The 20,071-nt window shown below is 33.6% G+C and overlaps 1 protein-coding gene across 1 annotated transcript in view; it reads left to right on the forward strand.

Annotated features, from left to right (window-relative positions):
• Positions 1–20,071, forward strand: part of Slco4c1 (solute carrier organic anion transporter family member 4C1) — a 55,917-nt gene that overhangs the window by 374 nt on the left and 35,472 nt on the right. Inside the window, exon 2 of the mRNA XM_027927859.2 lies at positions 3,502–3,765. Within this exon, the coding sequence (XP_027783660.1) occupies positions 3,502–3,765 (264 nt within the window). The remainder of the gene's footprint in view (positions 1–3,501; positions 3,766–20,071) is intronic.

Genomic DNA, 20,071 nt, shown 5'->3' on the forward strand with positions numbered 1-20,071 from the left:
CGGGTGGAGAGCTAGCGAGGCGCGGCGAGGTTTCAGGGAGAAGGGGGCAGGTGCAGGGATCCCCGCGCCGCTGACGCGCTGTGCGAGGCGAGGTGGGCTTGGAATTTGTTGGAACCATCACCCACGACAGCCTACCAGGTTCAGCCTTCCACGTTTTAGCTTCTTCTTTATTGCAACATATAAAAACTTGCTATACAAGCTTTTACTATTTTGTGCTTTTCCTTGGTTAAGCTGATTGGATTCCTCCAGGAAAGATTAGAAGAACCTCTGGGAATGGTATAGCCCCGGGGGGTAATCCATTCTACTTTTAAAAGCCTATTTTTTCAGAGTTCTTTATTAAAGGGATTATTTTCCATTATTTCTCCATCTGGATTAATAAATTTGTAAATGAAAATAGGTCCCTTCGGAAAGGAAATAAATTTAAAATCTGTAGTATAGATTAGATATAAGCATTCACATTTTGTGAGTATATTTAGATAGGGGCTTTGGACACCATTGCATTCCAGTGAGTACATTAGCAAAGGCTTCAGGCCTTGTGGAAGGGTGAAGCTTTCCTAGCCATTCAGGCTCAGGAATTATCCAGGATCTGTTTTGTTCCAGGAATTTCATTTTGGTTTTCTTGGGAGTTACAGATTAAGTCCAGATTTAGGTCCTCAGGAATATGCAATCTCAACGAGTTTAGAAGAGAAGAGAGAGAGAGATGGCGGAAGGTGAATGACTTCCTTGAAAGAAAGCATAGTGAAGGTGAGAGGAGTAGGTGTAGCTTATAATGCAAGGAATGAACTAAGTGGGACATTATCCTAAGGTGACTCCTGGGGAGCAGTGTATGGGTGTGTAAAGTGGAGTAGACTGAAGGACACATTGAAGCTTAGTTTCTTGTCCTCCCCTCAGGTCTCCTTCTCAACTTACTTGTCAAGAGTCAGTGATTGTGAAATGTCTTAGTGTCAAAGGAATGTAAAATTCAAAAACTCGAAATTTACCTTGTTTTTTTTTCCTTAAAATTTATTGTGAAATTTCTAAATTATTTTAGAATGTCATTTAAACTTAATATATAATCTTGTTTTAAATTATTATAAAATATAATTGGTGCACTTAGAAAAATGTTTGTTTTAGCCTGAAACTTCATGTACCGAGAAATCACCAATTTAAGAAGCATAATCTGGGATGAATGTGATCCAATAAATTAATTCATGTTTCAGTTTAAGTTTCAATGACAGAAAACATCATTGCCATAATCCTTGGGAAGACCATTTCCATCATATATTAATAGATGTTTAATTGGGAAGGAAAGCAAAATTTGAAGAAATTATTTAACTCTGCATTTCTCAAAGACAAACAGGATTTCTCTTAGCACTTAACTTCCTAATGTGCTTCCTATCTCCATGCATTTACAATAGCAAGAAATGTGTGTGTTATTTCATGGAAGTGTTTTTAAAAGCAGTGTTCTTGGAATTTGTATAGCATAGAGTTCACTTAGGGATTCATAGGATTAAAGTGTAGTCCTTCCAGAGGAAATTCCAATTTATTTTCAAAGAGAAGTTGTTCCCTAATGATTTCTAATGACAGATATTTAATCAGTATGAGAGGTGTGGGAAGTTGATTTTTAGGTGGGGGGATTTTCAAATTATCAGATATTTTCTTTTTTTTTTTTTTATTGGTTGTTCAAAACATTGCAAAGCTCATGACATATCATCTTTCATACATTTGACTCAATTGGGTTATGAACTCCCATTTTTACCCCAAATACAAATTGCAGAATCACATCAGTTACACACTCACATTTTTACATAATGGCATATTAGTGACTGTTGTATTCTGCTACCTTTCCTATCCCCTACTATCCCCCCCTCCCCTCCCTTCCCATCTTCCCTCTCTACCTCATCTGCTGTTGTTCAGTTCTCTCCCTTGTCCCCCCCCCTTTCCCCTCACAACCTCTTATATGTAATTTTGTGTAACATTGAGGGTCTCCTACCATTTCCATATGCTTTCCCTTCTCTCTCCCTTTCTCTCCCCCCACTCATCTCTGTTTAATGTTAATCTTTTCCTCATGCTCTTCCTCCCTGTTCTGTTCTTAGTTGCTCTCTTCATATCAAAGAAGACATTTGGCATTTGTTTTTTAAGGATTGGCTAGCTTCCCTTAACATAATCTGCTCTAATGCCATCCATTTCCCTGCAAATTCTATGATTTTGTCATTTTTTAGTGCTGCGTAATACTCCATTGTGTATAGATGCCACATTTTTTTTTTTTTTTATCCATTCATCTATTGAAGGGCATCTAGGTTGGTTCCACAGTCTAGCTATTGTGAATTGTGCCACTATGATCATTGATGTGGCAGTATCCCTATAGTAAGCTCTTTTAAGATCCTCAGGGAATAGTCCAAGAAGGGCGATAGCTGGGTCAAATGGTGGATCCATTCCCAGCTTTCCCAGGAATCTCCATACTGCTTTCCAAATTGTCCTTTCCTAGGTACTTCAGATATTTTATCTTGAAATCTCAGAAATTGTTAAAGTCTTATTAAACTGGCATAAGAGTAAAAACCATATTAACACATTTGAAAGCTGCAATTTCAATTTTCTTGAAATAATTTTTAATTAAAGTCTTGATACAGCAACATTTAAAGAGATGTTAAAGATTTTGCCATGTGTAAACTCATTGTATTAATTAATAATGAAAACAGTTCTTGATACTTAACTAAAATACATAACTAGTTAAAATTTGAACAGGCGCTTTTAATTTTCAATTTATGCTAATGTTTAAACTCTTGTAAATTTCATCTATACCTGGGCAGGACACTTAAATCAGTCAAAGTTGGGTTTTCCAATCTTTGTTTATCTTGTAGTCCTTCATTATATTTATAATAAGCAGAGGAAATTCTTTTTTTCTTTTTCTACATTGCATATGATTTAGAATGCTAGTGGTTGAAATAAAACTCAACTCATTTTTTTTTTCGCTATAACCTTTTAAATGATATATTCAATATCCATATAAGTTTTAGAAAAAAATAAAAAGAGGTTTGAGAGCTTAATTTCCTCTTCTTAAAACTCAAGGTGAGCTGTTGTGATAGATAAGTATGTTAGGTCTCAGGAAGCAATTGAGCATTACTTTAAGGCCTTTAGGGTCACTTGTACACTCTGTACTCTTAGGTCTTTTTAAGTACAGAACACTTGACAACTGGCAAACCGACTTCATGGGACTCTATCAGTCTGACTTTTATTTATCACTTAAAGGAAAATGAATTAAGGCCAATTAACTGCAGTTTAGTATGTGGCAAGCATCAGTTTTGTTGGGCACCTGAAAATTCGCAAGTATACAATTTAAAAGGCAAACTGATTTTCGAGGAAGTATGTTCAGGTTGCCTATCTTTGAAACTTTGAGAACTTTAAAATTGACACTTTTAAAAACAACAAAAAAGCCAAACTTTTTAGTAGATTGTGTTAATAATCATATCCTATGTAGTAAACTTAGCGTAATCCATTTAAATTTCCTTTTCTCTTTTTTAGGTGTTGTTGTAAATGGCCTAGTAAATATCAGCATATCCACTATTGAGAAGCGCTATGAGATGAAGAGTTCCCTGACTGGCCTGATATCATCAAGCTACGATATTGCCTTCTGTTTATTGTCATTATTTGTATCATTCTTTGGTGAAAGAGGACACAAGCCCAGATGGCTTGCATTTGCATCCTTTATGATAGGACTGGGGGCACTTGTATTTTCCTTGCCACAGTTTTTTAGTGGTCGATATCAACTGGGGTCCATTTATGAAGGTAAGTTTCTGTTGTGTTTTTGTTTGTTTTGATTTCAGAAAGTAGTACAACACCAGATCATTGACTCTTGTAATTTACTTCTACGGAGGGGAAAAGGTTAAATCTTTTCCAGAGCTTACTGCATACTTCATCATGTGAATTTGTATAAGGTAGAAAATTACAGAGACAGACTGTACATTACTTGTCATTTCAGTAGTTCTCTGAGTTTTTAATCCTTTGATTCTCATTACCTATATACATGCAATCCTCCTCAAAACAAGTGTTCTGTTTGTCTGCAGGTGTTGTGATCTCACTGGGGTTCTGTAATCTCTAGTTTTTCCTTCTCTGCTGTTATATGCAGTGCTTACAGCTCTGTGCCTGGAACATGTTGATTCCTGATTTGAGACAAAGAGAGGTAACATTAACAAGAGCAGGACTTTTCCTAAGAACTGAAACTAGCTCTTTGTTCTCCAGTTTAGAGACATAACTTCCGGGCAACCTACAGGGTTGCTTCAGTTAGGTGATATACATTCTTCACAGGCACAGAAAGGAAATTTAATTATTTCAATTTTTTTTCCCAAAGAATCATTTTTTTTAATGGAAAAACAATTATGGTAGAACTGGAGGAATGTGCTAATGAAAGTTCAAGTTAGCATTTTTATGTCCTTTCTGGGACATTTAATAGCAAACATTAAAATTATGAGGAATAAAATCAGATGGTTACAAATTTAGAGACCTTCAGGGATTAGGTAAGTGAGGACAAGTCTCAGAATACAAGGAGAATTGGAAACTGCTGAACTATAGGTGTTATTTTTGAAAGTTAAAATATTTATATTTGCTTGTTAGAATTAAAAAATTAAAAATGTTAATTGCTCCCAAGACACATTTCCCAATTATGATAACAAATAGCAACATGTTCTCAATAACAAAGTATAAAATATGCTATGATTTAAAAAGTGCACTTAATAGGTAAGTAGACTTCATTTTAAAGTAAAAATAGAATATACAAGCAGATGAATAGGGAGTGTTTTAAAATGAATAAGAAAGATAAGGAGAATGTGTTATCAGTGGAAAAAGATTCTAGTCATTATCTAAGATGGGACCAAATTTCATTAGGCAAATTTGACATAATTTCACTGGGGGCAGTTTCAGGAACTAGGCCCGCATTGTAGCATGGGCTGTAGTATAACACCTTTCAAAATCTCAATGGTAAGGAGATATCTAAAGCTTGATCTGCCACACAGGAACACATGGTACTGATTGCATGATAGCAAAGTGTTTTTGTGTTTATGGCATTTAGGTGGTTACCTCTGTGTTGCCTCTAGGTCTTTACTCTTCTAGTTAATCAGCTCCCTTCTAGTTCTTAAAATAAACTTTGCACAAGTCTCTGATTTTCTAAACTAAACATAAAAACTTCTTCCCATAGAAAGCTTGATCTGTCTTCAGCAGTCTCAGTATTGTCTCTTGCCACACACACTGGAATTACAGCCAATCTGGACAATTTATGTTTCCTGAAGGGAAATGGCAACAAGTTAAGGTGTGGGGTGGGGGTGGGGTGGGGTTGGGAGATGAAGCTAAGAAGATTACTGAAGCCAGATCATAAATTTTTAGTACATTATTGTGTACTAATCAGGTTTTCACCAAATTCTTGTTGACCACGTCGGCATTTTTCATTATCATAGTAGGTCAGATTTAATAGATCATTGAAATAGAAAAACTCAGGTTGGCCTTATGTTGTTCTGCCATCATACAACACATTTGTTGGTATGGGCTGTACATGGTGCTGAGATAACAGCAGTAAAACAGTTCCATGCCATCTGGATTTTATGTACTAGTGGGAAGAAATATACAATGAATAAGCAAGGTAACTGGAGACTGAAGTTAGAGACAGAGAGGACACACGGTATGAAGTCATAGTGTACAAACAGGTAAATGGGTGGGCAGAGAAGGCTATTGTAATAATAACTGGATAAGGAGGGCCAGCTTGAAAAATGCTTTCCATATTGGAGAAAAGCTCTAAGACTGGCTGATTTTAGGAATTGTCAGTTTGGGCTGACCTGAGAGCAGCAGGGAAGAATGTAGCATGAGATGAACTTGAAGAGGCAGATAGATACCAGGGTGGCGTTTAAATTTTTCTTGAAATGGTGAGGTTTACACAGGGAAGCACATTGATCTTCTTTGAAATCACTTTGAGAGTTTTTTCTGCAGTTCTGGTGACAGAAACAGTGGGGGCCAGGGGTGGTAGTGGTAGAGATCTACTGGATGACTGACAGTATATTTTAGAGGAAAAGGATTTATTATGAAGGAGGAATGAATACTGACTCCTTTATATTTGGCGTGACCAACTGGGACAAAATAGCAGAATGTTGAAGACTAGGGACAACAGAGTGGGGAGTGGAAATAAAGAATCTGGGTTTGGCCAACTGGGGATATAGCTCAGTTGGTAGAGTGCTTGCCTTGCATGCACAAGGCCCTCTGTTCAATCCCTAGCATTGCACAAAAACAAAATAAAAAGAATTTGGGTCTGGACTTGTTAAGTATGAACTGTATATTATATATCCAGTGTTGTAATACATTTTCTCAACATATTAATCTAAATATGCAAGTTATTCATTAGGCTTAGTTCCTAGAAGTGCAAACATTGAATCTGAAGGGCTTCTTCATTCTAATTTTTGATAGATGATGTTTGGGAAGGGATGTCAGTTCCTTTTTTCAACTATCAATATATGAATATGCCTATCTGCTATTTTTTTTTTTTTTCTGGTATCAGAGAGGGATTGAACTCAGAGGCACTCAACCACTAAGTCACATCTCCAGCCCCATTTTGTATTTTATTTAGACACAGGGTCTCAATGAGTTGCCTAGTGCCTTGCTGTTGCTGAGGGTGGCTTTGAATTTTCGATCCTCCTGTCTCAGCCTCCCCAGGTGCTGGGATTACAGGCTTGCACCACTGCACCCACTTTAATTTTTTTTCTTGAAGTTTCTCCTTAACACAAATATTATCATGGTGGGTGTGTATGTGTGTGTTTGTAGGTGTAGGTGTAGGTGTTTACACTATAGTAGATATAGAATTCAGGACTAAGATTACATTGCACATCTAAAAGAACCCAGATATTTAGAAATGGAAGGAATATTAAAAATAATAAATCTCTTTTTTTTTACAATGTAGAAATGTAGGACATATTTTAGGACTTTCATGAAAAAGTTACTTCATAGTGATTTTATGCCTGGTTAATACCAGATAAAACTAATTCTAGTACTTATGTTTTTTGTTTTTCGTTTTTCTCTCCAGCACTGTAGATGGAACCCAGAGGCTTGCACATACTAGACAAGCACTCTAATTATGTTTTGTTTAATATTTTTCAAATTTTTGTACTTATTACTATTGTTGGTTATTAGCTATATTGAATGAACTCAATATTTTCATGAATTTAAATAATTTAGTGTCTAAATTCAAGTATGATGGTCTACATTTTTTTAAAGCATCATAACTTGTCTTCTCAAGTAAATTAATATACTTTCGCAACTATGGGAAGCTGTAACCAAAAATCTGAATTATTTTTGTAACTGTAAGGAGAGTAGAGTAGAAAACTGGGTACTTAAGTGTGAAGAGGAAAACAAGTGAATTGAAAGCTTCCTGTAAATGAATTAGAAGGAAGGGAATGTACAACCTTTTTAAGTAGCATAACAAAACATAATTACCTATAATATAAAAAAGAGCATACTATTAAGAAATAAATTTTTCAATTGAAATCATATATGTAGTTTAATTAGAAACAAACCCTGAGGAAATTAACATATGCTTGTGTGCATTTTTTTGTAGCTAATGTTTTTTTGAACTTGAGGGAAATAAAAGTCAGGGTTCGCTTTGGACAAGATGATCTCTATAAGAGGAGATTAAAGTAATGCACTGTAGTTAGAGGAAGAAAACAAAGTATGAAATTTGATAAGCATGTATAATTTCTACAGGTGTGAAAATAACAAAAGGAGGTTAAGAGTTAGCAAAAGGTAGAAAGGTGTATTTGAAAACAGCTTCAATGTTTTATTGTTTTGTAAAAAAATAAAGTGGGTTTGGGGGAAAGTTTTTTAAGGGAAGCTTTTATGGAGACATAAGGGTTAGAGATAATTGTCTAACTTTGAGTCGAGATGATAAAATTTATCAAAGGGAAGTTTTGGTTGTTATTGGATACAAAAAGAGGAAGTATTAAAATTAAAAGGAACAAATATTTCTAGGGCTAACTTTTGTACATGTTAACCTGAAAATAAGTAGTGTCAAAACATTTTCACATGTCATATTTGATGCTTTTTTAAAAAAATCTTTTTACTTCCAATGGGTATTGACATTCACTTTTAAAATAACAGTATTATAATTTTTACATATTTAACATGCAATAAATAAATCTTTGTTACATAACATTTTTTTTCATCGAAGTACACTTTAATTCCTTTTGGATCAGTGTTTTTATAATGCTAAGAAAAATAATCTTTTTTGTCTCTTTGCAACTCAGGGAGGGAGGTCATTTTTCAATAGCAAGGAATTGGTGAAAAGTGATTACTAAACCCAACAAAGTACTTCTTCTTGATCATTTTTTTTTCCTAAGTTGTATTGTTTCTATTTTCCATCCCCTCCCTTCTCTCCCTGCAAAATGTAAGCTTCAATGATAAAAGTTTCAATTTGTTACAGAAGTAAAATGCTAAATCGTTATAACTGGCATTTTTTGAGAGAGTTCTGTATAAAGGACTTTGGTTATGCTGAATAACTACTTCAAAAGTTGTGCTAGAAAAATTTTTATTCAAGTGAGACTCAGAATTGAACTTAATTTCTACATACTTTCTCTTTTGTCTTGTATTCTCAAAAGTTTTTTTTTTTTTTTTTTTTTTTTTTCCTATTTGTTTATATTTAAATACGGAATGCCTGCCCAGATTGGAGAAGACCTAGAGCAAAGAACCTTAGAATTTCTCAACCACTAATTCAATACAGGATGCTTTAATTTTGGTTGGTCTTGGAGTATTCTTCCCTCTTTTACTATTTCTTCCTTTATGGAAATCACTTTTATTTTTCTTATATTTCAATTGTATTATAATGAAAATGAATAAAGGAAAAAGGAGAAGTGATTTCTTAATAAAACAAATCATTCAAATTTAACTTTAATACATAAAATAAAAGGATTAAAGTAACTTTTTTAGAGATAGTTGATGTTCAGGATGCAGCTACCATGATTTTTCATAGAAGAGCATCTCCAGTCTTCCCCTAACTTCTCAGATGATCTGAATTACCCTAGATGATTTCTATGCATGCTTAATGCTGCCTTTTGGAGATCCTGATTCAGTAAGTCTATAGTAAGACTCAGGACTTGATCTTAAAAAAAAAAATACCCAGTTTATCTTAGTTCAATGTGGGAAATACATTCCAATTTAGGTCTGAATATTTTATGACACTTTCAATTGTAGACACAGAGAGAAAGGTTTCTTTTCATCTCAAGATTATTGCTTTATATCTTCCTTTAAAATAGGAGTTTCATAACCATCATGAAATACTAGGTGCTCTAACATTGCCAGTTTTGTTGAAATTCAAATGACCAAACTTCTGAAGGAGAAGAAGCCTGCAGAGAAAAATAAGTCTGACATGTCATTGAGATGTTAATATAAACTCAGAACTACTTCTGCTCATAAACTATAATTTGCTGGCAGGTAGAGGTTTAAAAAATGCATGGCCTTCAACAAGAGAAAAAAGTTCCAGTGTTTCCCAAGCTATGATGTGCACAGTAGTTTCTAGAAATATTAAATGTGTGTTGAAAATATGTTCCATGGTTGAAGAGTTTGGGAAGAAAAGAAAGTTATTCAGGTGTCTTTGCTGCATCACTGTATAATGCAGTTTGCTATGTAGAGTTCAGAACTTACTGAGCAAGGGACTCTATTACAATGATTGCCCCCTGTGTCCTGCTTTCTATCCCTCATTGTTAACTTTCCTCTTCCAGGTGTTTCAGTGAACATGCTTTGGGAAAATCTGCTCTATGCTGTTTTAGGTCAAGTATGTGTTTGTGAAAGTTGCCCTGTTGAATTTAGAATCTTCTTCACAGCCAGCATCTAGAACAGCATGTGAGGTAGAGTAGGTGTTCAAGAAATGTTTGTTGAGATGGGTGTGGTGGTGCATACCTCCCAGTGACTCGGGAGGCTGAGGCAGGAGGATCTCAGTGAGACCCTGTCTCTAAATAAAAATAAAAATAAAATACAAAAATGGTCTGGGATGTGGCCAAGTGGTCTAGTTCCTTGAGTTCAATCTCTGGTAACCCCCCCCCCCGCCCCCCAAAAAAGAAAATGTTTGTTGAGTTATCAAATATAAAATAAATGAATGGATCCCTTCGATGGAGACATATTAGGAGCTTAATGACTTGCTCTTCCACAGAAGACAAGAATATACTTAATACAAATATATATTCTTGTATATAAGAATATACAAGAAGAATACAATGTCAGGGAAAGACAGTTTTGATAGCGGCCCACATTTTCTAAAACTTGGCCAAAGAATAATGGGACATTTCTTTGTTTTCTCTCTCTGACTGTCTGTCTGTCTCTCTCTCTCACCATTGAATTACAATTTGTGTTTAGTGATCAAAGAGGCAAGAATTAGTGGCTAAAAATGACCATTATTGGTGAGATTTGGGATCTGAAAAATTTGCAATGTGTAAAAAAACCTAAAATTAGAAGCATATTTTGAAAGAGCAAAGCACTTTGATTTTCTGCTTTTGGTTTTTGTCATAATTACTTGCTAAAAAATTGATTTCTCTAAAGGTGCTTATAAGGTAATGCAAAAATGTGGGATTTTTGATGGCCCATAATTATCTTCACATATAAACTAAAACTTTCTGACAGAATATTTAAATGGGCCATAGGCATAGTTGTGTCAGTTAGAAAAAATGTATAGGAGAATGATGAAGCATTTTTTTTTTTTTTGTAGCTTCCTCAGAAAGATTGGTAAAAATGTGGTTTGTGGCAAAAAAAAAAAAATAAGGAAATTCTATTTTCTTAGTCATTGTTCTTAAAAAATACACAAATTAGCCATTGCAAGTTTTAATGTATTTTTTCTATTTTATTTTAATGCTAGTATTACACATTATATTTAATGAAAATAAACAATATAGCACTTATATTAGGGTCAGGTAGAAATGAGTTTGTGTGATAGAACTATGTGATCCTGCCTTATAGAAATTAGACATATGTTTTGTTAAGGACATGCCCATTGTCTGGAAAGTTCTCAGTAAATTGTAGCAATGAATAATAATGATGATCCTGATAATTACATTTTTTTGTTTCCTTTTCAGTAACTATCAGTGGTAGTTTCAAAGTAATATAAATAAGCAAATCTTTCCATAGAGTATATTTGTTTTTTTGTAGGTGCCACTTGGTCTTGATATATTTTCAAAGTCTAGCCAAACACTTTCAAAGTAAGCCAGGAGAAAGGATTTTAATTATATTTATTTCCAGGATTTTATTCTTATGAGATACGAAGCTATAAATATCTTTTTTAAATTTTATTTTTATTTTTTATTTTAATCATGATACATACCTTGTAAAATACTCAGAAGATAGCTGGGCTTGGTGGCGCATGCCTGTAATCCCAGCAGCTCAGGAGGCTGAGGCAGGATGATGGCTACTTTAAAGCCAGGCTCAGCAATTTTAGGGAGGCCCTAAGCAACTCAGTGACATCTGTCTCTAAATAAAATACAAAAAGGGCTGGGGATGTGGCTCAGCGCTTAAGTGCCCCTGAGTTCAATCCCTGGTACAAAAAAAAAAAAAAAGAAAGAAAGAAAAAAAAAAACTCAGAAAATAGAAAAACACAAACAAAAATATAGTAAGAAAGGGAATAAGTGTTTCTCAGATAATACAACCTGGATTACCCACTGTTAACACTGTTCCTTTTTAAAATGCATACATGTATACATGTATTTTCGCTAATAGTCACAATGAAATTTAATTGCATAATAATTAACAAACATGCATACCCTCACATCCACACAGTTTAATATTTATGCATATTAAAATATCTTTACATCACATTTACACATACATTTAAAATTTGTTTTTAAGGAAGCAAGTTAGAACCTATGGAAATCTACTTTTTTGTTTCTAGTATGTTAGACATCATTTTGTATTAAGATGGAGATAAGGTTCTTCATGCTTTTATATTATTTCATTTTTAGATACTTTATTTAGTTGAATCTACTTTTTTTAAGTACATTCTGTATTTGTGGTTAAAGATGTTCTATGGGTCATTGATGATAATTTGAATAATATTAAGAAGTAGAAAGAGAAAAAATCTATACATTGTTATTCTTTTCTCAGGAAAAACTACTTGGGGATTAGGTTAATATAATATTTAGCAAATTGTTAGCATTTTTATTCCTATAAGCATTTTGTTTTGCTTTTTAAGTATTCTTGAATATTTACATTTAACACTTTTTATTAATAGTATGTGATAAACATGATACATACTTGATTAAACATTTTATGTTTAAAGATTTTTTTTTTCCATTTTGTAATTGAACAGTATGCAGCCTTTTAGAGTTTGACTTTTCTGTTCAGAATAATTCTCTGAATATTTATTGGGTTGCTGTGTTTATCAAGTGTTCATTCTTTTCTATTTTTGATTAGTGTTATAGGGCATGGATATTCCATGCTTTGTCTAACCACTTGTTATCTGAACCGTTTCCAGATTTTAGTTATTACAAATAAAGTCATGGACATTTGTGTACAAACTTTTGTATGAACATAGTTTTCATTTTTCTGGAATAGAAAACCAGAAGTAAAATTGCTGGGTTGTATGATAGTTATGTGCTTAGTTTTTTGGAAAATTGCCAAACTGATTTCCAGAATGGCTGTACCATTTTATGTTTCTCTCAGCAACATGTGTGAGTGGTCAGGTTTATCTGCATCCTTGCCGCCCTTTTTTGGTGTTGTCATTATTTTGTTTTTATTTTAGCTGTTTTGATAGGTGTATACTGAAATCTCTTGTGTTTTAATTTACATTTTCCTAGTGGCTAAGGATACTGAGCATTTTTTGCCTGTGTGAATTTGCCATCTGTATATGCTTCTTGGTGAAATATCTGTTCATATTTTTTTTCCATTTTCTAACAAGATTTTTCTTCTTCTTTTTTTCCTGTTTAGTTTTGAGTGTTATGTATGTATTCTAAGTACTAGATCTTTGCAAATATTTTCATCAATTTTATGGCCTGTCATTTAATTCCCATAAAAGGGTCTTTCACAGAGCAGAGTTTTAATTCTGAATACATCCTCTTTATCTATTTTTCCTTTTATGGGTTATGCTTTGTTGTCAAGCCCAAGAGCCATTTGCCTAGCCCTAGATTCCAAAGATTATGTCCTACTGCTTTAAAATTTTTTTTTCCTAGTCTATTTTACTTTTATGTTAATTCTATGAAACATTTTGAGCTAATTTGTATAGAAGATGTGAGGTTTAGATCAAGTTTCATTTTTTTGGCCTATAGGTGTCTCAATTGCTCCAGTACCATATTTAAAATATGAAATTCTTCTAATGTTGAATTGATTTTGTAGTTTTTTTAAAAATTTTTATTGTTGGTTGTTCAAAACATTACATAGTTCTTGATATATCATATTTCACACTTTGATTCAAGTGGGTTATGAGCTCCCATTTTTACCCCGTATACAGATTGCAGAATCACATCAGTTACACATCCATTGATTTACATATTGCCATACTAGTGTCTGTTGTATTCTGCTGCCTTTCCTATCCTCTACTATCCCCCCTCCCCTCCTCTCCCCTCCCCCTTCTCTCTCTACCCCCTCTACTGTCATTCATTTCTCCCCCTTGTATTATTTTTCCCTTTCCCCTCACTTCCTCTTGTATGTAATTTTGTATAAACCTGAGGGTGATTTTGTAGTTTTACAAAAAATCAGTTGGGCCTATTTCTATGAATCTATTTCTAGGATCTCTATATGCCGTTCTGTTGATCTGTGTTCCACCAGTATCACAGTCTTTATTGACGTGGCCATATAATAATTCTCAAAATGAATTTGTTCTTCTAAATTTATTCATGTTTTTCAAAGTTATTTCACTACTTAATTTTTTTTATTTCCAGGCAAATTTTAAAATAATATTGAGCATATCATGTTTTCTGCAAACTGGAAATTTTATTTCTTCCTTTACATTCTGTATACCATTAATTTTATTTTTTTTCTTCATTAAACACAATAGAACTTCCAGTATTATTTTGAATAAGGGTTGCAAAATTGGACATTCTTACCTTGTTCTTTATCTTAGGGGGAAAAACTTTTCACTTTTGCTGCACTTCTTTTAATAAATGAATTTTATCAAGCTGATATAATTACATTCTATTATTTTTCCCCAGAGAATTGTTAATCACAAATCATTGTTGAATTTTACAAATTCTTTGGCATCAACTGATATGAGCACATGATTATTACTTTTTTATCTTCGGAGGTAATGGAGTACATTTTTTTTTGTGTGTGTATGTGTGTGTGAAATTTTGGATTATCGAGGCAGTCCTGCATTCCAGAATAAACCTCATTTTTCAATGGTTTATACTTCTGACATTAGTTCATTTTATTTGGTGATATTTTGTTAAGAATTTTTGTATTTGCACTCGTAAATTATATTAGTATGTCTTTTTAGTCCTGTCATTATTTGATTTTTTTTCGGGGAATTACTGGCTTCATATGATGAATTGAGAAGTGTCATTTATATTTGGGAATAAATTATCTAGAATTAACTTTAATTATTCTGTATATGTTTGTTAGAATTCCCCAAGTGAAACCATTTGGGCCATCAATTTCAGTTTTGGAAGTTTTTCAATTAAAATTACAATCCCCTCTGACATAAATTTTCAGTTTCCCTAATGGTTATGGGGATATTCAAATATAGCTCTTCCTAGCATCCCCTTTTTTGGCTGTAGTGTCTATTGTGAATCCATTGGGTTTTTTCTTTCTCATCCTGGTATTGATAATATTTGTCTACTCAGTTTTATTCTTTGTCAGTCTCTTCTTAGATGTACTCAATTTAATTCAGTTTTTCAAAGAACAAATTTAGTTTTCATTACTATTTTCAATTCATTGATTTGCTATTTTTTTTTTTTCTTCTACTTGTTTTAGGCTCCCCCGCCACACACACACACACTTTTTTTTCCTTGAAACTTGTTTAGGTGGCTGATATGGAAGCTTTGACTATCAATTTGAGAATTTTCCTTTTTTCTAATACACACATTTATTTTAATTTATTTTTTGTACTGGGGATGGAACCCAGGGGCACGTTAACACTCAGCTCAGGCCTCATCACTTTTTATTTTTTATTTTGAGACAGTATTTTGCTAAGTTGCTTAGGATGTTATAAGTTGCTGAGACTGGCCTTGAATTTGCTATCTCCTGCCTCAGCCTCCCAAGTCTCTGGGATTGCAAGTGTGCACAACTGTACTTGCCTTAACGTGTGCATTCTATTACTATGAATATTCCTCTAAGCATTGCTTTAGCTTTTTCTTATCATTGTGATGTATTACATTTTCATTTTCATCCTATTTAATGTACTTAATGGTGTATACTCCCTCTTTGGTTCATGGATTATTTGAAAGTTTGTTGTTTAATAGTTTTCAAAATTTGGAGATTTTTCTATCTTCTTTGAATTGGTATTTGTTGAAGTCAGAAAGCATATTACCTAAGATAATAGTTCTTTTAATTTTAGTGAGGTTTGCCTTATGGTCCAAAGTATGGTTTATCTTGCTGTGTGTTCTCTAGGCACTACATGAGAAAATGTATTCTGTCTTTGTTTGGTGGAATATTTTATAAATGTCAATTAGATGCTTTTGGTAATTGAAGTCGTTAAGTCATCCTATATCCTTGCTAATTTTCCAAATAGTTGTTCTATGAATTGTTTTTAGAGGTGTTGAAATAATTAATAAGTATAATGATTAATAAGTATATAATAATAATTAATTAGTATATTATATTAGTATATATACTGATATAATATTATATTATATAATGAATATTATAATTACAATATATCTTTATTAATATCAGTATTAATATAAACTAATTAATATTAACATTAATAAGGTTATTAATATTAATTTTATTAATAATATGAAAGTTATTATTATAATATATAATATATGATATAATATTATATTAGTATATTATATTAATATATAACATAATAATAATTAATAAGTATGCAATATAATTAATAAGTATAATAATTAATAAGTATAATTGTGGGTTTTGCTTTTTATCCTTTTATTTCATCTGTTTACGCTTCATGTTTTATAGCTCTTTTGTTGGTGAATATGTATTCAGGATTCGTATGTCTTCCTGGTAGATTGACTGTTTTCTCATTCAGTTTTTCTGTATGTCTGGTAAATTTCTTTGCTTTGAAGTCAGTTTTGTTCTAATATTAATATAGCTATTCTGAATTTATTTTGATTAATGTTTTAATAACATTTGGATAAATTTGAACCACCCCTTGAAGTGAAATTCTTGGAGATAGCACCTGTTTGGGTTATTTTTTTCTGCTACCCTGCCAAAGTCTGCCTTTCAATTATATTCAGACCAGTTAGGTGCAATATAAGTATTAACATTTAAGTCTACACTTTTATATTTCACTTTGTAAACACAAAGTGTGTGGTTCCTGTCTTCTTTATTTATCTATTTTATGCTTCCTGCCTTCCTGTGGGATACTTGAACAATTTTTAGAATTCTATTTTGTTTATCTATGTTTTAAGTACCTTTCTTTGTTTAGCTTCTTGAGTGTTTGCTCTAGGTATGGATTCTATGTACATAAGTTATCATAGCCTTACTTGACATTATTCAGCTCAGGACCTTATTTAAAACTTCTGCATTAGCTGTGCTCCCTAATGGCCTGGAGGTGGAGGTGGGTGAGCCCAGATTACAAAGAAGTCAAGGTTCTACTGTTAGCCTCAAGTAGTACCCAAGATGGAAACAGCCTCCTTGTTGTTGTCGAGTAGTAGTGGCAGTTCTGGATCTCCACCAGAACATCAATGACTCCATTCTGTCTGAGAGGGAGATGAGTGACTCCCTATACTTGTCCTCATGATGTCTTTGACACCACAGAGGAGACATATGGCCTAATTCCCATTGGGCTCTTCTGAAAGTCCTGGCTTCACTAGCCTTCCTCTTACATCACCTAATTAGAAAGGGAAAGGAGTGCCTTATTGATACATGAAGAAGGAAATGCAGGCTACTGCTGAAGACTCACTGGCCAGGGTGGGGCTTATTACCTCTCAGTGGAGATCAAACCCTATATCTGTTCTCAGCTTTCTGGCACCAGCCTGGAGGGGTGATCTGGGCACCTTGTTGTAGCTTCTTTTTGTGTATTGCCGGTGTGGGTGTGCATGCAACTATAGCTTTTTTGCTGTGGTATTTGACTAGAGTGGTTATTGTCCAGAGATTTCTTCCATGGCAGGCTATGCCTTTCCTTATCTTTTGTTAGAATAATCAGGTATTTTTGTGGCCTTTTTTTTTTTTTCCTGTCTTCACCTTTTGACATTTAGCTCCAACAGTGGCATAGATAAGGCAAAAATAAAACCTCAGGAACTCACTATAGTGTTGTTTCTTGAGTAACCAATTATCACAAGCTGGTCTGTCTTCTCTTCAGCTTCAGTCACATATAAACACATAAACACACACACAAACACACACACATGCACACACATATACCGACACAAGTGCATATTGTTCTGGACTTTTAGTTGTACTTAGAGAAGGAATAAAGAAAAACACATCTATGCCCTCTTTTCAGAGAAATCCTCTCTGTCTGTTCTATTTATCATTGCATTGCTAGCATTCTGCATAATTTTGGGGAAAATATCCTCACTCAGAATATACTTGTTGAGTGGCTAAGTGAGGGACATTTGACCTATAGTCTAGATAGATTTGGTTATGTGTTAGTAACAAATAACACCAAGATCTCAAGAGCTTACAGAAGTCTTGTGGATCTTGCATTAACCGTGTTTTTTACAAGTCAGCCACAGCTAATCTCTAAGCCATCTTCTGAAGATTCAGGTAAATTGAGCAGCCACTATTTACATTCTGCAGGTTGTGGGGGAAAAAAGATGACTAAACAGTTTCAGGTTGTCGAAGCAATTGTCTTGGTTTGAAGTACTTTCCTGGCACTCACCTGTCGGTGGGTAAAGCAACTCATATTTTAAATGCTAGCTAGGTGAAGGAATCCTAATGCCTGTGGGGCAGCAGAGTCTAATCTTTTTCCGAGACGAACAGAAAACAACTTTTGGATAATAATGCAGCCTATCACATAATAAAATTTTAAGGGTGAATAATATGATGTTTAAGTTTATTGCAAAATTACATAACAACAAGTAAGGAAATGAAATTGGGGCAAAAGATTAAAAAAAAAGATGGATCATGGATTGATAGTTGATGAAGTTGATGGCTGGCTTCAAGGGAGTTCATTATATTCTTCTCCATTGTATTTGTTTTAGTCTTTATACAGTAAAAAAAAAAAATTAGTACATATGGAGACTGAGGAGTAAAACAAAGAATTTTATGAAAAAATTGATAATATCTGAACAATTATATTGTAGTCTAACAGATCAGAAAAAATTTCTGTAAAGTGCAAGGTAGTAAATATTTTTGGTTTACAATGATGCGGTCTCATTGCAATTTACTGTTTTATGGTATGAAAGCAGACATAGCAACCCAGAAATAAATGGGCACAGTTGTGTTTCAATTAATTCTTATTTACAAAAGATTCAGTGAGCTGGAATAGATCCATGGGTCATAGTTTGCATTCTCTGGTCTAAGTGCCTGCTGTTTTTTGGAGCTGTGCAGTGCTACTTTCCTATGTTAGAAAACAAATATAGTGTCTCTGGAGTATGCCATCTGCCTAAAATTTAAACTATCTTTATGAAACAATGAGTTCAGTGGGACCAGAAAGTAGATTGGTCTCTTGTTCATTGCTATATTTCCCATGCATTAGGATAGTATATAAAGTAGGTGCTAAATAAATATATTAAAATGAATGAATAATTCTTGGTTCAAAAAATACTTAGATACCCTTTAGATAAAAACTGTGAACTTTTCATTATTAGAGAAAATCCATAATTTCTCTTGAAACCTTTTGCTTCCCCCTCCACTAGACTGGAAGAAAGAGTAATCGCTTTGTTTATTTTCTATCTAATATAGTAAGTATAGCTATAAATGGAATAAAGTAGGTATCAATATTTGATCACTCTAAAATAAATTGTAGTTGATATTTTAAAAGAAGACAGTTATGTATTGCTAAAAAATGGAATGGGTTTTCAGATTTTGACACCTTTCATGAATGCATCAGTGAATGTTCACAGGAAAGCTACATAGTTCAAGAAGGTTATTGAGCAAATTGATGAGATAATAATGGCCATTGGACATAAAACTCTTGGATTTTACTCTCTTCATCCTTGTTTCTTTATCTCATGTAACAAAACAATGGACATTTTTAGCATTTTCCCATTGTATGCTACCACTTTCTTTATTCCAGGTTGGATTTGGTGTACACTTCAACTACTGTCTCTCACGTATCTTTAACCCACTTTTCTCCTAGCTATATTCCTTTAGCAATACACATTAAAAAGAAAAGAGAACATCCTTTTTGACTCTTTTTTATTTACAATTAGCATTCTGTTTCCTTCTGGTAGTTGAAAGAAGAAGAAAAACCAGAGTCACTGTTTTGTAGAAATTGTGAATTCAGGGTGTTATGAGTATTCCTCCAGTAAACGGCTTCATCATTCTTCTCTGGGTCTTTTTTTTTTTTTTCTTTACCATCTTTGGCTACATTTGAGGAGAGCACATGGAGATTATCAGTCTTGAATGCCAAGGAGGAGTCCTTTCAGACTGTTTCCTGCCTGTATAGAGTTGGGAACTCAGGGTCATGTAAACACTTATCAATCATAATTTCTCTTAGATGTTGGGGGTAATTTGGGCACTACAATTTTTTAAGAAAACATTTCTTACTTAACTGATTTCTAATATCAATGCCACACTTACTGGGGGGTTTTGTTTGGTTGGTCTCTTAATCATATTCCTTTTAGATTTAGTATATGCCTTAACTTTTTTGTGGGAAGGGAGGATGGTGGTACTAGAGATTGAATCCAGGGGCAATACCACTTTGCCACTGAGATGCATTCCCAGTCCTTTTAATTTTTTATTTTGAGACAGGTTCTTGCTAAGTTTTTTAGAGGCTTGCTAAGTTCTGAGACTGGCCTCAAACTTGTAATCCTCCTGCCTTAACTGGTATCTCAGGTGTGTGCTGTTGTGCCCAGATAGT

Source organism: Marmota flaviventris, chromosome 5 (genome assembly GCF_047511675.1).
Source record: "Marmota flaviventris isolate mMarFla1 chromosome 5, mMarFla1.hap1, whole genome shotgun sequence".
Classification (NCBI taxonomy): Eukaryota; Metazoa; Chordata; class Mammalia; order Rodentia; family Sciuridae; genus Marmota; species Marmota flaviventris.